This window comes from Ictalurus furcatus, chromosome 22, assembly GCF_023375685.1.
Source record: "Ictalurus furcatus strain D&B chromosome 22, Billie_1.0, whole genome shotgun sequence".
NCBI lineage: Eukaryota > Metazoa > Chordata > Actinopteri > Siluriformes > Ictaluridae > Ictalurus > Ictalurus furcatus.
In genome coordinates this window covers 19,419,807-19,441,669 of record NC_071276.1, presented here as the reverse complement: position 1 = coordinate 19,441,669, position 21,863 = coordinate 19,419,807, and the positions used below count along the sequence as shown (strand labels likewise).

The 21,863-nt window shown below is 45.1% G+C and overlaps 1 protein-coding gene across 8 annotated transcripts in view; it reads right to left on the bottom strand.

Annotated features, from left to right (window-relative positions):
* The window catches only part of kat6a (K(lysine) acetyltransferase 6A), a 35,151-nt gene extending 14,148 nt beyond the window's left edge, over window positions 1-21,003 (bottom strand). For 2 of the 8 annotated variants that reach the window (XM_053653890.1, XM_053653893.1), the window contains exons 1-7: window positions 20,713-21,003; window positions 14,549-15,806; window positions 3,068-3,230; window positions 2,849-2,964; window positions 2,403-2,484; window positions 2,060-2,174; window positions 1,245-1,280 (exon numbers count right to left, since the gene is read on the bottom strand). In XM_053653890.1, the coding sequence (XP_053509865.1) occupies window positions 1,245-1,280; window positions 2,060-2,174; window positions 2,403-2,484; window positions 2,849-2,964; window positions 3,068-3,230; window positions 14,549-15,166 (1,130 nt within the window). In that variant the 5' untranslated portion in view covers window positions 15,167-15,806; window positions 20,713-21,003. Of the gene's footprint in view, window positions 1-1,244; window positions 1,281-2,059; window positions 2,175-2,402; window positions 2,485-2,848; window positions 2,965-3,067; window positions 3,231-14,548; window positions 16,018-19,843; window positions 20,689-20,712 lie in introns of those variants that run through there. The other 6 variants (XM_053653896.1, XM_053653897.1, XM_053653895.1 and 3 more) reach the window with 5 other exon arrangements.
* Window positions 21,004-21,863: the final 860 nt, after the last annotated feature.

Sequence of the window (21,863 nt, the reverse complement as noted above, 5' to 3'; positions counted from 1 at the left end):
ATTAAATTATATTTATTAGATATAAAACGACGTGTGTAATTTTCAAAACTGAATTCAAATGAACAAAACACAGATCGGTCACATGGGAAAAGTAAGCACAACCCTAGATTTAATAACACCTTCAAATCCATAAAATTAGAATCAGGTGTTGAAGATCGCGTGCCAAGGATTAGAACCTGCTTAGGGAGTGACTTCTTTACACCCCTCTCATATCTAGTGTCTGGTGCTCCCTTTGTTATTGAGGTGTGTGGTGTCTTCATGCCAGGATCTAAAGAGATATATAAGGCCTTCAAAAAGAAAAAGAAAAGAAAAAAAGAAAAGCTTGCGGATGCCTACGAGTCTGGCGCGGGATTTAAAAAGACCTCTGAATTATTTGAAACACATCGTTTCACTCTAAGGAAAATATCACCTACAAATGGCGCCGATTTCAAAATCTGTTCAGGACTGGCCGTCTCAGCAAAATTCAGCCCAAGATCAGACCGTCTGATGCAAAAAAACAAGTCTCCAGGAACCCCAGAATCATCACAGGATCTGCTAGGAAGGCTTGCAGCTCTTGGTGTCAAAGTGCATGCTTCTACAATCAGAAAGAGTTCTGACCTGCATTGGAGGCGTCCCAGGGAAAAGGCTTTGCCGGCTAAAAAGAACATTCGAGCGAGACTACAGTTTGCCGATGAGCATATAGACAAAGACCGGGCCTTTTGGAATAATGCGCTCTGGACAGACGAATCAAAGAGAGTTGATTGGACAAAGTAACAGCAGACGTGATCGGCACAGACCAAAGACAGCTTTTCAGGAGAAGCACCTCATACCAACTGTGAAGCACGGTGGTGGAAATGTTACGGTTTGGGGCTGCTTCACTGCATCAGGGACTGGACAGCTTGCATTCACTGATTCAACAATGAATTCTGCATCATATCAAGGAGTGCTTGAAGATTATGTGAGGCCGTCTGTCTGAAAGTTGAACCGAAAGTGGACTTTTTCCTTCGGGCACAAGCAAATCCAGCAAGGAACGGCTCAGAAAGAAGATATGGAGGGTTATGGTAAGGCCTAGTCAAAGCCCGGATTAACTGAAACAAGCAGTACATGCAAGAAAACCCTAAAACATCTCGCAGCTGAAAGTGTATTGCATGGAAGAGTGGTCAAGAATTCCAGAAAGCCTGGTGGACAATTATGCAAAACGTCTGCAAGAAGTTATTTCTGCTAAAGGGGGCAATACTAGCTTCTGAAGCCAGGGGTGTACTTACTTTTTCCACAGAAGAATCTCACATCTATTGATATGTCTGTTGAGTAAATGATGGAAAAAGCTCATTTATTAATAGGCACGGTTTCAAAGATCAAATGTTGACATAAATAAATCTGGAACAAACAAATACAAAAAAACAGGTTTGTTTTTTCCTCCATCTAATCTAATAATCTGAGATCGCAATTAGAATGCAAATAAACAAAACAAAAATATATTTAAAAAAAAATCAAATCAATAAAAACAATACAAAACAAAAATAAACAAACACCAAATAAATAAACAAACCTAATTTCACAAGCAAACTGAGTAAATGTAAAAAAATAAGTCTGTAATAAATTAAAGTTCAAATAATAAATAAATAAACAAACAAACAAACAAACAAACATGGAACAGTGAAACAAATCGAATTTGATAAACAGTCACAAAGCAGATGATTGGAATATAAACAAGTAAACGAATAAATAAATAAAGTGCATTATTTAATAAATACGTAACTGTAACACAAAAACCAAAAACAGACCCGTGGCGTGAGGAGGGAGGGGCTTACGCTCGCATACGCGTTTGTATTTTCACATGACGACATTTTGTAACGCACGTGGCGTCTGTAAAAACGGTCCTGTGGGTAAATAAAACTTATTTAAGGGATTTTATGATTTATGGGTTGATTGTGTGGGAAGAATTTTAAAGCAACAGCTAAAGTTAAAAACAAAAACAACACAAAAAGAAGCTGAAGTTGTTCTTTTTGAAACACCCCGAGGTTTTGCGAGTGGGACAGATGAGGAGTAAACACGGTAAGAGCGCGTGACGTGACGTTACCTGCCCTTCTGTCGACTCAGGGGGGCGTTGTACCGCCGCTTGATTTGTGCTGCTTTTTCGTGCAAGACGTTTCGTCCCTTTTTCCTCGGCCTGCAGATCTGACAGATCCACATACCTGCGGAGGGAAAGAATTTTTTTTACAAAAAATAATAATAAATTTTTTTTTAAAAGTTTACGCGTGACGTTTAGACGATAAAGCTCAATAATGAATGTGTATGATGATAAAAAATAAAAAGTATAAATATATATTTATGTGCCAGAGACAGGACCTTTGAACACTACAGGCACGTGATGTGTGAGAGCGCGCGAGCGAGAGAGAGCGTGCGAGCGTGTGTGGTGATACCTTTCGGCATTCGTGTCAGTGGGGGGTCACAACACTCCATGTGGAAACCTCGATCGCAGGAGTCACACAGCAACAGATTTTCCTGTACACACACACACACACACTTCAATTTCCATTTCCACCTTCTGTACTACAGCAGAGCACTGAAAGATTACTAATGTGAAATATACGGAACGGGGCGGGGCTTCCAGGGCGTCGGTACAGATCGGAGAGTTTTCATTGGAGAAGAAAAAAAAAATGCCTTTTTGAACGGTGTACTCCGACGTTCGATGAATTTTGTCCTCGTTTTGGAGCAAATCAGCGTACAGGTAACCTTACGGCTGATGTATTCACACTAAACACCCCAAAACGTTCATTTCATAGGGACTTTAAGGTTGCCAGATCTGCACCACTGAGGAAGGAGTACATACAGTACATAAAATCGGTGTGTGTAAATAATAAGGTACCGCGTTTTTGCCCTGGTCCTGACAGCTGCTGCAGGTTTTACACTCGATGCACTGCCACCACAGAGCTTTAACTCGAGCCGTCAGCTCCGGGGAGAACTTCAGACAGGACGGATGACCTGAGGAGGAGAAAAGCCACAGACACACAGCGTCAAATCAGAAAAACGGATCGAGACACGGTCACGCCGAACGTTCAAGTCCACCTCAAGTTCATCAACGAACTTCTCTGTTCTCTTCTCCTCGCGACGGCGGAACATCTTCCTCCGAGTAACTCACCGCTGTTTCCGCAGTCGGCGCAGGAGATGAGCTCCTCCGGCTCTTTGACCCGATTCTGCTCCTTGGTCCCCAAACAGAAGCTGCAGATGGGGATGGGCTCGGCCACGGGCTGAGAGAGAGAGAGAGAGAGGGAGACACACAAAGACGGAGCGAGAGAGAGAGGCAGAAAGATAGAGACAGAATGAGAACGTAAAAAGACAGAAAGGGGGGCGAAGAGAAAGAGAGAGAGCACAAGGGAGATTGAGAGAAAGACAAACAGAGCAAAGAGACAGTAAGAGAGACAGAAAAACAGAGAGACAGAGCACGAGAGAGAGAGAGAGAGAGAGAGAGAGAGAGAGAGAGAGAGACAGACAGTCAGTGAACAGACTCGTGGTTGGATATAAACAGCAGTGAGTCAGTAGAGGTGTAAAGTAGGGATGGATGATATCGGTAGAAATTCTCCCCACAATAAGAATTAGCTTGAGAGATAATAACGATAAAGTCTAGTTGATGATGTACGTGTGAGAGCGACAGTCTGAGACCCGTTCACCGCTCGCGTGCAGAGTGAAACCAGCGGAAGGTGGACGTGAAGCGGAGGAGGAGTTTAACGGCTGAACGCGGAGCTACCTCTACAATCTGGAACTGGTTCAGTTACAGAAAATCACACGTGCGGGAGAATGACCGGAATATGCAAACTTTACCCAAAATAATTCAACGGTCTGGTTACAAAAGGTGGAAACACTTCCAATTTATTCCGCCATCGCAGACACAAACCCGAGTATGGAGAAAGTCTGGAGACGTTAACCTCGCGGTCCACCACATAAACGTAAGCAGTGACCGTTGCGTCCAGACAAAGTTGTCTTCCACATGACCACACGGGTGAAAACGCTGCAAGAACGGGATTTAGACGTGGAGAAACAGGTGTGCCTGATAACGGACAGCGGAGCGAATATAGTACGAGCAGTCACTCGGAACACGTGGACAAGACTGTCTCGCTCGGGCCGGCGTCTACACGGCGTCTACACGGCATCTACACGGCATCTACACGGCATCTACACGGCATCTACACGGCATCTTCGGAAGCTTGAGCTTACTCAAATATAAGCTTAACCTTTACTGCAAATAAAAATGCTTTAAATGCTCTCTCTAAATATTTATATAAATAAACAAACAAATAAATAAATAAATAAATAAATGGAAAATGGCCTGTACGCTACCGGTCAAAAGTTTGTGGACACTTGAGTTAAATGTTTCTCATGATGTTAAAAAGCTGTTGATCTGAAGGTGTGTGATTAAACGTGTGAAATCGGTGTCGTAAATAAAAATATAATCGTGCCGACGTGTTCATTTCTTTCATTAGAAAGCTAACGTTTTATTTACAAAAAAATCTCTCTCTCTCTTTTTTTTTTTTTTTTTTTTTTTTTTTAAAAAAACGGACGACTCGGAGCGAAACATTCCGAAAAGCAGGCGATGAGAGTCCGGCGTCGGTGTGAACTCCTTTAATACTGTTTAAAAATCATCTCGGGGAAATTCCTCAAGAAATCGCTCGAGAAGACGCCGAGAATACATTCCTGGAAATTCTAGATGGAAAGGGTGTCTACTTTCTTTCTTTTTTTTTTGAAGATGCTAAAATACTAAATTAGTTTGATTTATTTAGTTGTTTAAAAAATAAATAAATAAATAAATAAATAAAACATAATTCCCATCGTTCCAATTGTGTTCGTCCAGAGTTTTGATGACTTTATTATTATTCTAAAACATGTGGGAAATAAAATAACAAGAAAGGACGAGTGTGTCTAAACTTTTGACCGGCAGTGTAAAATCTTGTTTTCTGAAAGGAAAAAAAAACTAAATCGAGTTTTTGCTTAAAACAAGAAAAATGATCTGCCAATGAGGGAAGAAAAACAATCCGGTTTTCCATTTGAATAAGAGTGTGTGTCTTACCCCCCCCAGTGCAGAACGGTACTATATTTATACATCGTCACCGACATTGTCATCGCAATAAATACTGCCCAGCCCGAGCGTAAAGATGCGCTCAAGCCAGCGAGGGATTACACACCGGTAACTGGATTAACGAGCGTGTTAACGAGCTCTGCGACCTGCGGGCGTTTCTGATAGCACCTTTCCTCCATTTATATACATTCAGCTCCACTCGTCCTACGGGACCCGTTTGTGTAAACAATTAAAATCCGAAGGAAAAATCTACATACGAATTCTGACTGAAATGTATTTCTATAAGCGCGTTAACTTCACCTCCCTATGCTACACAAAATGAAAAGACAACGCCGCGCCTCCATCCTGAAGGTGATGTGCATTACCTATAAGTGTCCCTTAACGTCTCAGCTGAATCAGCCTCTCAGCTCCAGGGCCAAAAAAAAAAAAAGTGCAAACTTCAGACACCGAACACGTCCTGGATAACGGCGCGGAGTCTTTATTTATAGCTTCGGAAACCAGACGCTGCTTTTAGATCGGAAACGAGAGCGATGCTTTAACCGATTAATGGCACGATATTTGACCATTTGCACCATTCGAAACGAGGACACACACACACACGGAGGTCCGACAACCCTGTTGATAAAGGTTTAAATAAAAGAAATAAAAAATAAAAAAAATCAACACGTGAAAAGAACACGGAAGTACTGAGAGAAACAAATTAAAGCGGAGGAAAGGAAACAAAAGGAAATAAATAAATAAATAAATAAAAATCAGACAAACAAGGACCATAAACACAAAATGAGAAAAGATGAATGAAAACATGAAGGAGAAATAAACGAGAAGAATAAAACGAGAAGAGAAAAGAAAGATGGAGACATGGCTTCAAGCACGATGCTTTTGTAAAAATAATATATTTATATAAAATAACATTTAGACTTTGCGCTTTAGATAAAGCGCTACTGCAGTGTGTGTGTGTGTGTGTGTGTGTGTGTGTGGGGTAACTAACAGAGACTGCATGTGGTGAAGACAGTGTGCTATTTTTAGTTCACTGCAACAGGAAGTGGTGTGTGTGTGTGTGTGTGTGTGTGTGTGTGTGTGTGTGTGTGTGGCTTGTAGCTCGCAGCAGCCAATCAGAGCGTCTCTCGGGTCCGTTTCCAGCATCAGATTCTGTTCTTCCTCACAGAGCTGATATTTTAACACAGTGATGAGTTCATCATCGGAGAGGAAACCTCACCTGTCACCTGTCCTCCTCACAGGGGTTCAATACACACAGCATATGTGAAGTGTGTGAGTGTGAGAGAGAGTATCAGTGACAATAATTGTCTGCAGTGATGAAGAACTTCGATCCATGTATAAATAAGGAATAAAACCTTCGGCGTGTCGTGCCGTTACAGGAGAATGATCAATCAGTCAATAAGTGTCGGTTTCCGTAAAGGAGGCGTGGCCTCTGATAGTCTAAGTAACGGAGGCGTGGCCTAAAACACACCTCATCTGGCTAAACGCATTAGGACACGATAACGTGGTGTATGAGGCATAACTCATTAATACACATTATACAGGAGTCCTGAGTGCGTAATGAGTAGTGTGTGTGTGTGTGTGTGTGTGTGTGTGTGTGTGTGTGTTCGTGTTCCTGCTTGGTTACATACAGCAGTTAATACAAGCAGGTCTAGACAAGAAAAAGACAAAAGAGAGGTTGCATGTGTGTGAGTCAGGTTGTTGGACAGAGGAGAGAGAGAGAGAGAGAGAGAGAGAGAGAGAGAGAGAGAGAGAGAGAGTGTGTGTGTGTGTGTGTGTGTGTGTGTGTGTGTGTGTAAGAACGGCAGGTGTGTGTGTTGAACAGGTCCAGGCAGGGAAGAGACAGGCCACAGAGAATGATTTATCGGGTTCATTTCTCCGAGTCTGACTTTGCGCAAGCTCACACACACACATACACACAGAGAGAGAGAGAGAGAGAGAGAGAGAGAGAGAGAGAGAGAGAGAGAGAGAGAATACCACCTCAAGGAAGAACAGGAAAAGGGGGAACAAGGAAGGAAAAGAAGAGACACAACCCTACTGGTTAACAGTAAACACACGTGCACACAGTTTAACATAAAAACAACACAAAGAGAGAGAGAGAGTGAGAGAGAGACACAGACAGAGAGAGAGAGAGTGAGAGAGAGAAAGAGATGGAGATACAGAGACAGACAGAGGGAAAGAGAGAGATAGATACAGACTGAGAGAGATACAGACTGACAGACCGAGAGAGAGAGATACAGAGAGAGACAGAGACAAAGAGAGAGAGAGAGAGAGAGATACAGACAGAGAGACAGAGAGAGAGATAGAGATACAGAAAGAGGCAAAAAGAGAGAGAGAGAGACAGAGATACAGACAGAGACAGAGAGAGAGAGAGATACAGACAGAGAGAGAGAGAGAGATACAGAAAGAGGGAAAAAGAGAGAGAGAGACAGAGATACAGACAGACAGAGAGATAGAGATACAGACAGAGGGAAAGAGAGAGAGAGAGAGAGAGAGAGACAGAGAGAGTGATACAGACAGAGAGAAAGAGAGAGAGAGAGAGAGAGAGAGAGACAGAGAGAGTGATACAGACAGAGAGAGATCGTCCTTGGCTCGTCTCCAGTCAAGGTCTCTCATTAACATGTGAAACTCATCACCTCTCTCTTCTTCTCCTCCTCCATCTCCATATTTTCACCCGTCTGTCTTTACACCACATACAGAAGCGGCACTTTCAACACTCATTTAATCAACATGGCCTTTACACACACACACACACACACACACACACACAGTGTACAAATTTTCCACTCTATCACTTGCTGCTATAAACACAAAATACTCACACTCCATCACTTACACTCCATCATTATACTCTACACCGAGCGCTGCTGAATCCTGGATCCTGATTGGTCAGAAGCTGTTGATTCATTTTCTACAGCGGCATCTAATACTTTATATGTTTTGTTTTGTCTTTTTCAAACTAATGAACATACTTGTGTGTGTGCATGCGTACGAGAGAGAGAGAGAGAATTGGGACACGCCACATTACACATTAGCACAATCAGTTGAAGGGTTCGGATTTACAGCGACTGCTAGACATTCATCCGCTTTTAGACTATGGAGCGTAACTTACACGCCTATCAAGAGGTAATGAACCTCTGACAGTGTGTGTGTGTGTGTGTGTGTGTGTGTGTGTGTGTGTGTGTGTGTGAGTGAGAGAGAGAGAGAGAGAGAGAGCGCGCACGCACACATCAGTCAGATCATGTGTTCAGCTGCCCTCCTCAAATCCATCATGGTGGGTTCACGGAGAGGTTCTGCACAGAGTGAGGACGCGTTACAGGCTGTGTGTCAACAAAACGAGCGATCATCAAGGGTGCCAATACTAATGACACACTCTCTCTCTGTCTGTCTATCCCTCCCAGTCTCCTTCTCCCCGCCATCTGTCTATCCCTTCCAGTCTCATTCTGTTCTCCATCTCTCCGTCCGTCCCTCCCAGTCTCCTCCATCTCTCTCTCTCTGTCCATCCCATCCCTCTCTGCTCTTCTCCATCTCTCTCCTCTCTCTGTCCATCCCATCCCTCTCTGCTCTTCTCCATCTCTCTCCTCTCTCTGTCCATCCCATCCCTCTCTGCTCTTCTCCATCTCTCTCCTCTCTCTGTCCATCCCATCCCTCTCTGCTCTTCTCCATCTCTCTCCTCTCTCTCTCTCTCTGTCTGTCCATCCCATCCCTCTCTGCTCTTCTCCATCTCTCTCCTCTCTCTGTCCGTCCCTCCCAGTCTCCTCCATCTCTCTCTCTGTCCATCCCATCCCTCTCTGCTCTTCTCCATCTCTCTCCTCTCTCTGTCCATCCCATCCCTCTCTGCTCTTCTCCATCTCTCTCCTCTCTCTCTGTCCATCCCATCCCTCTCTGCTCTTCTCCATCTCTCTCCTCTCTCTGTCCATCCCATCCCTCTCTGCTCTTCTCCATCTCTCTCCTCTCTCTCTGTCCATCCCATCCCTCTCTGCTCTTCTCCATCTCTCTCTGTCTGTCCATCCCATCCCTCTCTGCTCTTCTCCATCTCTCTCCTCTCTCTGTCCATCCCATCCCTCTCTGCTCTTCTCCATCTCTCTCCTCTCTCTGTCCATCCCATCCCTCTCTGCTCTTCTCCATCTCTCTCCTCTCTCTGTCCATCCCATCCCTCTCTGCTCTTCTCCATCTCTCTCCTCTCTCTCTGTCCATCCCATCCCTCTCTGCTCTTCTCCATCTCTCTCTCTCCCCCACCCAGTCTCCAGCTCTCCATGTCTCCCTCTCTCTTGGCCCATCCTCCCCAGTCTCCCTCACTTCTCCATCCCTCTCCATAGCCCTCCATGTCTCCCTCTCTCCTCCATCTCTCTCACTGTCTCCATATTCCTCCATGTCTCCCTGTCTCCTCACTCTCTCCCTCCATCCATATCCCTGTATCCCCCCCCCATCTCCGTATCCCTCAATGTCTCCCTCTCCTCCTTCTCTCTCTTCCATTCTCCGTATCCCTCCATGGCTCCCTCTCTTCCTTGGTCTGTCTGTCCATCCATCCCAGTCTCCTGCTCCATCTCTCTGTCCATCCATCCATATCCCTGTATCTCCCTCTCTCTTCCCTCTCTCCCTCTCCTCCTTCTCTCCGTATCCTTCCATGTCTCCCTGTCTCCTCCATCTCTCTCTGTCTCTCCCTCCATCTTCCACACTCTCTCCCCATCTCCATATCCCTCCACGTCTCCCTCTCTCCCCCTTCTTCATAACCTTCCATGTCTCCCTCTCTCCTCCATCTCTCACTCCCATTCACCATACCCCTCTGCATCTCCCGCTCTCCTCCATCTCTCGCTCTCATTCTCCATAACCCTCCGTGTCTCCCGCACTCCTCCATCTCTCCCTCCCATTCTCCATATCCCTCCATATCTCCCTGCCTGCTCCATCTCTCTCCCTCCCATTCTCCATATCCCTCAGTGTCTCCTCCATCTCTCTCTCTCTCTCTCCCCATCTTCCACACTCTCTCTGGCTCGGTCTCTCCTCCCAGTCTCCATCTCTCTCCCGCCTCCATCTCTCCATTTCTTACCCCTAGTCTCAACCTGTCTCTCTTCGACTCCTTCTAATCATCTCTTTTCCTCCATAGTCTCTTCTCATCTCTCCATCCCAGTCTCTCACGCTTTCCCAATTTCTTTCAGTTTCTCTCTGTCCCTCTCCCCCCTTCCCTCTCTCCTTGATCTCACAAGCCAAACACAGAACTGAGACATGCTGATTATAAACTTTCTCTGATTTAAGACCGATTTGATCGGTGAAGGAGAGATTAGGAATTATTTCGGGGATTGATTCGGAGGGCTGTAAATCCAACAGCGCTGCTGATGAAGCCGCGGCGTCGTTACGTAACGTGGTGGTGTGATCATTCATAGTCAGGACTTTCTCACGTCCGCAGATTGACCCGAACGCTGGCAGCTGTGAGGGGTGACTCTGAGGTTACAGACACTCATACTGACGACTATTACTGCCTACACGCTTTTAACATGACACACACGGCATCATCTTAATGTGACAGACACAGAAGCACACACCAGGAAAAACAGCTATGAGATTTTCTATATGTGTATCCATGACCTCAGTTTGACTCGCAACCCCCTCCTCTGCCCTGGCAGTGACCCCATATGAGAGACTGAGCAAGCGAGTGTCTGTGTGTGTGAGAGAGAGAGAGAGAGAGAGAGAGAGAGAGAGAGAGAGAGAGACACACACACTGGGGAATCGGAATTGAATAGGGAGGTATAATAGAATAATTCAGAGCAGAGTATACAAATCCCACGACACTCAGGGACAGAAGTGGTGTTTATCCATTTATTTTCTGTACAGTGCGTTTCTGTAGATAAACTGAACCGAATCATGTTGGGTCTGAATCGAATCGAATCATACCAGAGCAGAACCAAATTATACTGGATGTGAATCAAAGCAAATCATGTAACGTAACTTAAAATCAAATTGAACCTGAATGGAGTCATAGCGGTGGTGAGCTGAATCATGTTGGGTCTGAGCAGAGTCATACCAGAGCAGAACAGAATCATTTTGGACCTGAATCGAGTCATATCAGTGCTGAACCTGAATCAAACAAAATCATATCATTTTTTAACCAAATAACATTCGAGTCCTGTCGCTGCTTAACAGAACGAGTTTGGACCGGAATTGAATCTTATTGGTGTTTAACTGAATCGTAGTGTTCCTGAACCGAATCAAATTGGACCTGAATAGTCATATCGGTGCTGAATCAAATCAAATCATATTGTTGCAGAGTCGACTCATTGTTTTTGCATCGTATCATATGCAACATATCAAAAGGTGTACTGTATCATCAGAAACCTGATCGTGTATCGTCACTTGGGATCACAACCACAATTCCGAAAAAGTTGGGACGGTTTGAAACATGCAAAGACAAAAAAACAAAAAGAATCATTTGAAAATTCAATTCACACTTTACTCTATTGAAAACACATTATTCGATGTGTTACTTTGTGAATTTATTTAATTTCTGAAAATATACATTCAAATCAAATCTGATGACTGCAACGCAGTCCGAAAAAGTCGGGACAGTCGACTGTTTACCGCTGTGTAATATCAGCTTTTTTTAAATAACACTTATTAAGCGTTTGGACGCCGAGTGAAGACACCAGTTGGTTAAGTTAAGCGAGTGGAATTTTCCCACATTCATCCATTATGTATTTCTTCAGCTGAGCGACTGTATGGGGCCTTCTTTGCCTTATTTTGAGCTTCATAATGCGCCACACATTCTCAACGGGAGACAGGTCAGGACTGCAGCAGGCCATGCTAGCACCCGCACTCTCTGCTTACGCAACCATGCGCTTGTAATCCGGGCACAATGTGGTGTGGCGTTGTCCTGCTCTGGATGGCAGCATATGTTGCTCCAAAAATGTGTTCATATCTTTCTGCATTAATGCTGCCCCCACAGATGTGTGAGTTACCCATGCCGTGGGCACTGACACGCCCCCATACCATGGGCACCGACACGCCACTGACACACCCCTATACGCTCGGCACTGACACACCACTGACACGCCCCCATACCATGGGCACTGACACACCCCCCTACCATGGGCACTGACACGCCCCCCTACCATGGGCACCGACACGCCCCCCTACCATGGGCACCGACACGCCCCCCTACCATGGGCACCGACACGCCCCCCATACCATGGGCACCGACACGCCCCCCATACCATGGGCACCGACACGCCCCCACACCATGGGCACCGACACGCCCCCACACCATGGGCACTGTCCCTTTCCTCTTTGGCCTGGAGAAAACGATGGCTGTTTTGTCCAGAAACTATCTGAAATTTCGACTCATCGGACCACAAAACACGATTCCACTGTGCTCCGGTCCATCTCAGATGAGACCGAACCCAGAGAAGTGGGTGGAGCTTCTGGACAGTGTTAAAGCTTTACTATGCAAAGCAGAAGCCATACATTAACTTGCATCTGTGGATGCAGCGGCAAATGGTGTCGACAGACACAGGTTTACCAAAGTATTCCTGAGCTCATCTCAGGATCTTCATTACAGACTCACGACGGTTTTTAAGACAGTGACGTCTGAGGGATCAGAGATCACGCGCACTCAGAAGTGGTCTTCGGCCTCGCCCTTCACGCACAGATTTGACCGGGTTCATTGAATCTTTTATTTATATTGCACAGTGTAGAAGGTGAAATGCCCAAAATCCTACCGACTTGTCTTTGCGTTGGATTATTTCCTGACTCGTCTGTTAACAGATTGTCCGAGCCTCGACCCGTCCTTCTTGAAGGACTAGACCTTTTATGGAGACTCCTTATATACCGTGATTAGACGATTTCCTCACCTGTTTCACATCACCTTCTTACTTCAACCTCACACATCACCATTAGTCCTAAATCGCCCGTCCCTACTTTTCTGATACGTGCTGCATGCATCAATTTCAAAATAAACGTTTAGCGTCAAAAAACTACGCAGTTGATTACATAAAACATCTTTTTTTTTTCTATTTAAATAGAAGTCGAAGTACATTTACAAAATCACTCCTCTGTTTTTATTTATTAGCATTTCCCACACCGTCCCAACTTTTTCGGAATTGGGGTTGTACATTACAGCTTTTCTACCGCTCGGTAGATAAAGAGGACGTCGACGGTGTACGAAAGCAACCGATTCCTCTGTGTTTATTTAAAGAAGCAGCGAGCAGCGACGGGTTTCTGAACAAATTTGCATGTCAGACCTCACGTATTTTTACGAGTGAACAGAAAATGAAAACAAGATGCAAACGGAGGTGAACGGAACTAAACGGTCGCTTAAACGTGGCCCGGGGCCGAGCGTGACTACCAAACTAAAAGCTTAAATGGAGCTCATCGCCCTTATTGTGGAAACGTGAACCTGGACATCCCATAATGATCACTCCATCAATACAACGCCGTCTTCTTATCGTTAATAACCGCAGAGTAAAATAAACGCCTGACGAACATCACTGGCGAGTTACGCAATGTTCGTAAATAAGTGTATACGGCTTTGTGTGGCACAATTTAAGTCAATACAATGCCATGGATTTTTCCTACAGCGCTGTCCATGTCGGTTGATTTCAGGGCCAGAAAACTCGCAAACAAAGGCGTATATATTATATATATATAAAAAAAAACCTACACACTGCACTGTGACGCAGTTTATCCAGTTTCCCCTACAGCACCTTTAAAGGTCGTTCAATCGTTATCAATTATTAATAATTAAATCCCTCTGACAAACTTCAGACCGCACCTTTAATCTGATTATCAAGCAGGAAGTGAAACTTCGCTGCAGCCTGAGTGAAAACGAAACTATAAAGCATGCGAGTGCGTGCGTATTTAGCGATGAAAAAGGTCTGCGCGTGGGAGCTGAATGCCACGCCACGTCCGCCTCTGCCGTTCTCATGTGGTTTAAGCGAAGCAGCTTTTTCCATCAAGGGAACAAGAAACTTCCCTCGAGTACCACAGACGCTTCTTCCGCCTTTTTAAAGGAGCGTGTGAGAGATTTAATGCTTTAAAATACCGCTTCTAAAGGGTGTGTGAAGAAACATTTAGAGCTGACTGATACATGGGTACTGTGAAAAATGATGATAGTGATAAGTGTACAAGCTACAATTCCTAAACTGAACGGTTCAGTTCAACTCCTAAACATTACAAAACCGTGCCAGAAAAACAATAAGAGACCACATCGTAAACTGTGCAAAGTGATGGGAGACTGGGCCTGAAGCGAATCATATCGCAACCCTGAATCGCAACGTATCGGTGTTAGTTGGGCATGATTCAAATCATATCAGTACTGAACCGAATCATATCTGTGCACGAATTGAATCAAACTGGGTGCTGAATCGGTCTGAAGTGTTATTGGTCATATCTAATCCTTACCTGACGAACTGAAATCGCATCGTATCGTAAGGAAGCGTAATGCAATAAAGGCTTAGAAAATTGGGAAGTTGTTGTGCCGCGCGTGGTGCGTTTAGCTCCTGCTCTTACCCGATCTTTCTCGTGAGGCAGCGGGCGTACAGGAGGCAGAGACTCCAGCGCTACGCGTCCGTCACCAGCGTCGCTTCCGTCGTTGCTGCTTGCGAGCCGGAACAGCGGGCCGTGTTTAAGGACACGCCCGTGCCCGACGGCCCGTTTCAGCGCGAGCCTGAGCTGCTGGTGGAAGATCCTGGGCGCCGCCGTACCCGTTAGCTGGCTCGCTACATCCGCCTGGCACTTCAGGAAGCGTTCGATGCTCCTGAGAGACGACCCTCCGGACTCGTGCAGCCCCTCCAAGGCGCGTCGGATCAGCTTGTTCCAGTCCAGCGCCGCTTTCTTGGAAGCCCCGCTTCCTCCTGTACTGACGCCACCCTTGGGCTTGGGCGGGACCAGGCGCCCGGGGTTATCGGGGTCTTTGTAGGAGTTGAGGCCCTTGTTGGAGACCTTGAGGACGGTGCCATCCTGAACGCTGAGCTCGAGCTGCTCGAGAACGGTCTGGCGGTCGAGGCCGTGCGACGTGGACACGGCGTTGCAGATGCGCTCCTCCGACGGACGCTGCTTCTGCTTCTTCACCTTCTTGATGGCCTCCAGGATCCAGGCCGTGTACAGAGGGTTCGCCAGCTTCACCATGGCTGCGTTTGGGCCTGGCACACACTAAAACACACACACACACTCACTCACTCTCACACACACTCGCAGAGGCCTCGGCAGCCCTGGAGCCGCCTCTTCCTCTTCTTTCCTCCACCCTAGTTTACTATCCTTTGTCCCGTGTGGTGAACCCCTCAAAGCCGCAGCGAAAAGAATCAGAAAGTAGGCTGATCACCATAGCATAAACTCCCCCTGAGACCCCACCCCACCCCGAAGAAGTAGATCCCAAAAATCCCGGAAAGCCTCTCTTTCCACGTAAAGATTCCCAGGGAATTCAGAAATCCCGTGAAAACTCCACTCAAACCTGCAAACTCCACACCAGCCCCCGTACGATCATTTAATCAATCTGGACCCGGTTTGTAGTGTCATCCAGTGTAGTGTAAAAATAACGTAGTGTAAAAATTATGATAAGAGGCGGGGGGAAAAAAAAGAAAAAAAAAAAAAAAAAAAAGGAAACACGAACACAAAAAAAAAAAGGAATCAATCCGGAGAAGAAAGAGTTTCATCCAGCAGTTCTCGTTTTCTCTGTAGGGTTTAGAAGATTCAGAACGGAGCTCTCGGTCCCAGGTGTAGCGATGGACGATCGCCTTCACGGCAAACGCGCTTCGGCTGCTCTTGAACCCTGAAAGAACGAAAGAAGAAGAAAAAGCAGGAGAAAGAAGTGAGTAACACACAAACACACTCTCATAAACTCACGTTCCAATTTTATCCCAAAAACTAAACCTACGCCCGCCGTCTCAGAACGTAGCTTCGTCTCGTAGAAGCAGAAATAATAATAATAATAATAAAAAAAAAAAGTACAACCGCGTTCTTTCATGTTGCTTTTTATTGTAATATTTATTTTTAAAAAAAAAAAAAAAAAAAAAAAAAAAAAAACACAATAAAAAAAGTTTTTAAAAAGTAAACATTACGCTCCGCACGTCACGTTTCGCTCGTCTGGTCACTTGCTAGCGTGTCCCTCGTTATCTTGTCTTTGTGATACGACACTGCTGCGTGATCACGCTGCTGAATTCTGATTGGTCGGGAAGTATTTTCTTAAACAGCTCCGATACGTTGTAGTCGCTATAGTAACAGCTCGTTCACAGAGACTTGAAGGAAAAAATAAACAACAACAACAACAACAACAACAACAACGTGTGAAACGGTCGGCATGGTGACGTGTTCTGTAAGGAAACGTTTATGGAAGGAGTCTCCAGTGTAACCGCTTTGAGGTTTCTTCTATCATCATCATGATCATGGGGGGGGGGGGGGGGGGGGGGCTGGTGAAGGAAAGATGCTATAGCGTAACCGAGAACAGGAACTTGTTTTAGTAGTAACTATAAACGTACTGTTGTAGGAAAGGAGCTGACGTCAGGGACGTACACCGCACGACAGGTTTTATTGCTTGGAGGAGACGCACACAGCTGTCCTGACAGTCAACGTCACGATTCGCTAATTTTGCTCTGCGTGACTCAAAGCAGGATCCTGGCAGCCGAACTGTTTGTTACACGCCGCACGACACCTCGGATAAATCCATCCGTCACACACTTCCTGTCCGTAAACAAGAACGAACACAACAGACACAGACAGGCAGACAGAGAGAGAGAATAAATGATCACCGTCTACCATCGGGTCATCGTTCATCTCCGTCCCTGCTCCTGCTCAAGTCTCGTTAATGTAACCTGGACCCGTGACGCATCATAACGACGCTGTATCCGTAAGTTCCAGCGAAATTCCGCTTCGTCTTTTATACGACCTTTTAAAAAAGGTCCCCGGAGACATTTTAGTGGCGACCTGAGACGCTTGCTACACTATTAACCGGCTGCATTCCAGATAAATATCGAAGCGTTATATATTTGGGCGTGAATCCGGAACGGGCCTGGCGGATCAATCCTGAGGAAAACCCCACGCCTGGGCAGGTACGGTCTTTCACATCAACATTAGTGAGGAAGCAAATTAGGCACGAATGTACGAGACCTAAAATGTGCAGGGTTCATTTCTTAAAGACCGCAACCACGTTCCTCCTCCAGCCGGAAATAAAAACAAAAACTGTCCATGTGTCATTTACTTCCGTTTGAGCGAACGCTTACGAAATTATTTGTGCAAATATGATTCGCTTCTCTGTGGATACATCTGCACGACCCTGTATGCGCCTGGACACCCCTGCATACACCTGGACACCCCTGCATACACCCGGACACCCCTGCATACACCCGGACACCCCTGCATACACCCGGACACCCCTGCATACACCCGGACACCCCTGCATACACCACCCCCGCATACACCCCTGCAGCTGGTGGAGACACAACGTGATGGTCATATTTCCATTTAAGCATGATCATTGTGCTGTGACGACTTTAAAAAATTCCTTTATCGGGCGTGATGTGTTCCTTGACCTTTAACTATAAAATTCAGAAATCTGAACATTACACACAAAAAAAATTACTGTAATTACAAACGTTTGTCAAGTGTCAGTATCGACGAGTTGAAAACATACGCATACACACAAGTACTCAGACTGAAAAAACAGAATGTTTCGACGCACCTTTAAACGTAAATGCAGGGTCGTAGCAGGACAGGAAAACTTTAACAGTCCTAACAGCGCCCCAAAAAAAGAAGCGAACACGCCCCAAAACTCCTCTCACGTCGACGTTCCGGTCAGACTACTGAACAAGCGCGAGGTCCGACGATCCGACAGTTTCAAACCAACAGACACGCATCCGAATTTCACCAGCGTGTAGCTTGAGCTCGTCCCCCCTCATTCTGTATCGGACATCACCGCACCTACACTACCGCTCAAAAGTTTGTACACACTCGACTGAAATGTTTCTCACGACCGTAAAAAGCTTTTGATCTGAAGGTGTGTGATTAAATGTTTGAATCCAGTGACAAAAACATAACCGCGCCAACATATTCGTTTCTTTCATTAGAAAACTAACGTTTTATTGACAAAAAAAGTAGATATTTTTAAACGGACGACTCGGGGAGAAATATTGTGAAAAGCAGCCGCTGAGTGTCCGGCGTCGGTGTGAACTCCTTTAATACTGTTTAAAAAAATCATCTCAGGGAAATTCCTCAAGAAATCGCTCGAGAAGACGCCAAGGACACATTTGTACACGTTCCATTTGTGTTACTCCAGAGTTTTGATGACTTTATTAATTATTCTAAAATGTCGGGGGGGAATAAAAGTAAAGAAAGTGCGTCTAAACTTTTGACCGGTAGTGCATGCTTACATCCATAACACGCATCGTATATTAATACAGCTGCTTTATTGCCCCTCAAACTGCTAATAAAGCTTCTATTCCCATCTAGCGGTGATGCGGCGCTCTTCATCCGTCTGATTCCGTCTTCAGAAAGAATAAAACGAGACAGCGCGTCGAATCAGTCAGAAACCGGGCTTTAACGCAAGGAATATTCAGCGACGTGGTGGAGTTACAGTAGAGTTACCTACTGCTTTACCACCGACACTGGAGACTCCTTCCATAAACGTTAAACGGAAGTCTTCTCACAGGAAGCGTCGCCGTATCTGTGATTACACGCGTTATTTTAATCCGTCCACGTGGCGCGTCCGCTGTACAAGTCCTGCCTTTGAAAGATGGAGCTTCTCCACCATGTTCATGACCTGGTGTGAGATTAATAAGCGGATATTACGGCTTCAAGCCGAACAAACGAACGTCTTAAAGTCAATATAAAACCTCAGAGCACCACGGAAATCGAAACAAAGCCGAATATTAGTTAGTGTCTATTTTTGGCTTTACGTCATTTCCATACAGCTGCATCCTCAAGCATGGAATCTGCAACCAACAACAACAACAACGACCACCAGGAAACAACCTACACACAGTGTTTACACTAAATTTAACAAGATATATCATTATAATATTGATACAATATTAATAACAATATGCATAATTATAGTACTTAAAAATGTACAAACAAATTGTGTTAGATTTTGGGCTTGTTTTTAGCTTGTTTACATGCAACTACAACACTGTTATAGACATAAAACCTGAAGTTACCTTTTAATTTATATAAACACAATGTTTTTGCAATAAAAAAATTGATAAGATTCACAAAAAGTCAAACTGCCGTCAAATTAAGGAGCTAAAACGTAAACAAGGTGTCGTAAACAAAATATTTCGACATGAGGCTACGATAGCAGTGAAGAAATGACAATAAGTCGACCGTACGCGTTTGAATAAATACTTTATGTTTTATAAACATGTCTAGGAGTGGTTTTTAAAGCGTTCCACATACCTTGAATCTAAGGAATCACAGGTTATAAGACTAGTTTACGTCCAACTTTTTTTTTCCGCGCTGGCTAAGCTAGCTGCTTGTTTTGCTAGCAAACTGTTTACATTCGCATGGCTTTCAGAAACGATTTTATTAAATAAATAAACAAAAAAAAGGCGCAATAAACGTTCTTAAAATAAAACAGCAATTCTGTACAAATTCGCAAACCACGGCAGATCAGATCAATAAAATCAATAACATCGTTATTTGGTTTTGTTTTGTTTTTTTTCCTCCTTCCATTCCTAGCCGTTGTAGCAAGGCTAAGCTAACCCACTTTAGCTAAGATCTCCCACTGAGAAACCCGCGGCCTGGGAAAGCCAGACAATACAAAAGCAAAGCGAGAAAATATCGTGTTTTTTTTTTTTTTCTTGTCGTGTGACTTACGTTTTAACTAGCTCGCGTTGCTTGTGGTTTAGAGAAACAAATAAATAGGCAAATCGTGTCGTCGTGTTACGCGGAGGAGCCTTTCCTCGTAGCATTGTGCGCCTTGACGCAAAGCGCGGCCGCATCCTCCCATTTTCCTACTTCCTTCCCCCGCGCTCCCCCTCCCTCCCTCCCGCAGAGCGCCCGCCGATGGCGCGGTGGTGGCGGGGAAACGGACAAGGCCTCCAACACCACCACCTTCCCAAAGCGAATTTTATTTTATTTTTCTACATTCATTGTTTACATGTGTGTGTGTGTGTGTGTTTTTATACCAGCAATGGTATTTACTTTATACTTTATTGTATTAATCGTCCTTGTTGTGTTGTCCGTGGTTGTTTTTCGGTTTGTTTTTAGCAGCATGTCATTGTCTTGAGATGGAGACGGAGCAGTATACGATATGTTCTAACGATTAAAATAAACATATGAGATAAATAAGACAGTTAAAGAAAAAGTTATATAGTGATCTTTATCGTAGTCTAAATAAGGGCCTCGAAACTCGTCCTCCCTCCTTTCCTCTGCCTTCCCTAGCCCCTATTTATACCCCCACCCCTCCACCGCGCGCGAGCGCTCCATCCATCTCCTCTCTCGCTCTTCCTCGCTCGCGCGCTTCCCTGAAAGACAGCGCGCGCGCGCGGGATCCAGTTACGGCTCCTAACCCCCCCCTTCTCAAACGCGCACACGCGCGAGGGAGAGAGCGCGCGCGCGCGCATACACACATACACATACATATACACACTCCTTCCGCCATTAAAAAAAAAAAAAAAACAACAAAAAAAAAACCCACAGCGTTTTAAAAACAAATCAGAATCGGATTAACCGCAGCGACTCACCGGAATCTGGGATCGAGCCGCCGGGAAGGACGTGGCAAAAAGCACAAGAGACGCGCGCGACGACAACGACGAGCCCGAAAGCGCAGGCGGAGAGAGCGGTGGCTCGAGAGCTGCCGCCATCTTTGAGTGAAACAGGAGCGATGCGCTCGCTCGCGAGGGGGAGGGGCGGATACTCAGGGACCGTCTGAATGTTCACACCCTCTCACTGCAGCGACCAAAACACCCCGACTGCAGACACCGACAAGGGATCAGGGCGATGATCTTTCCTCTCAACCACGAATATTCTGAACAAATTTAAGAATAAAAAATATAATAAGATTGCAGATATTTACCCAAGAAATTAATATGTGTGTGTTTTCTTTAATTCTACTAACGCGCGTGTAATGGCAATGTGTGCTTAGGGACCGTCACGATTTTCCAAGTTGCTGCTGCCAACGTAAAAAAACAACAACCAGTATTGATGTTTAATGTACACTATACAGCCAAAGGTTTGTAGACACCTGACCATCACTGCTATATGTTCTTGTTGTACATCTCATTCCAGATTTACCCCCCCCCCCTTCCTGTTATAATAATAATAAGCTCCACTCATTCTTCTGGGAAGGCTTTCCACTAGATTTTGGGGTGTGGTTGTGCGGATTTGGATTCATTCAGAAATACATGAGCGTTAGCAAGGTTGAGATCAGGCAGTTGCTGATGTTGGGATGTCGAGGAGGCTCCAGTTCATCCCAAAAGGTGTTCAGTGGGGTTGATTGAGGTCAGGGCTCTGTCCAGGACACTCGAGTTCTTCTACCTTCTAGCCAACCTTCACACACCACGTCTTCACGGAGCTGGCTTTGCGCACAGCGGCATCACGATGCTGGAACAGGGTTTGAGCGTCTTAGTTCCAGTGAAGGGAAATCGTATACAACGCTACAGCGTACCGAAACCGTTCTATACAATTGTGTGCTTCTTACTTTGTGGAAACAGTTTTGGAAAGAAACATATACGGGTGTGATGGTCAGGACTGAACTGAAAATTTTTAAACAAAATTTCATTCAAAACTGGAAATAAAGAGAAAGTTTTAGAATCTGAAAATATTTAAACCATGACATCTTTAATATTCCATATTCATGGGTCGCTAAACACATTTGTTGCATTCGATTTACCTC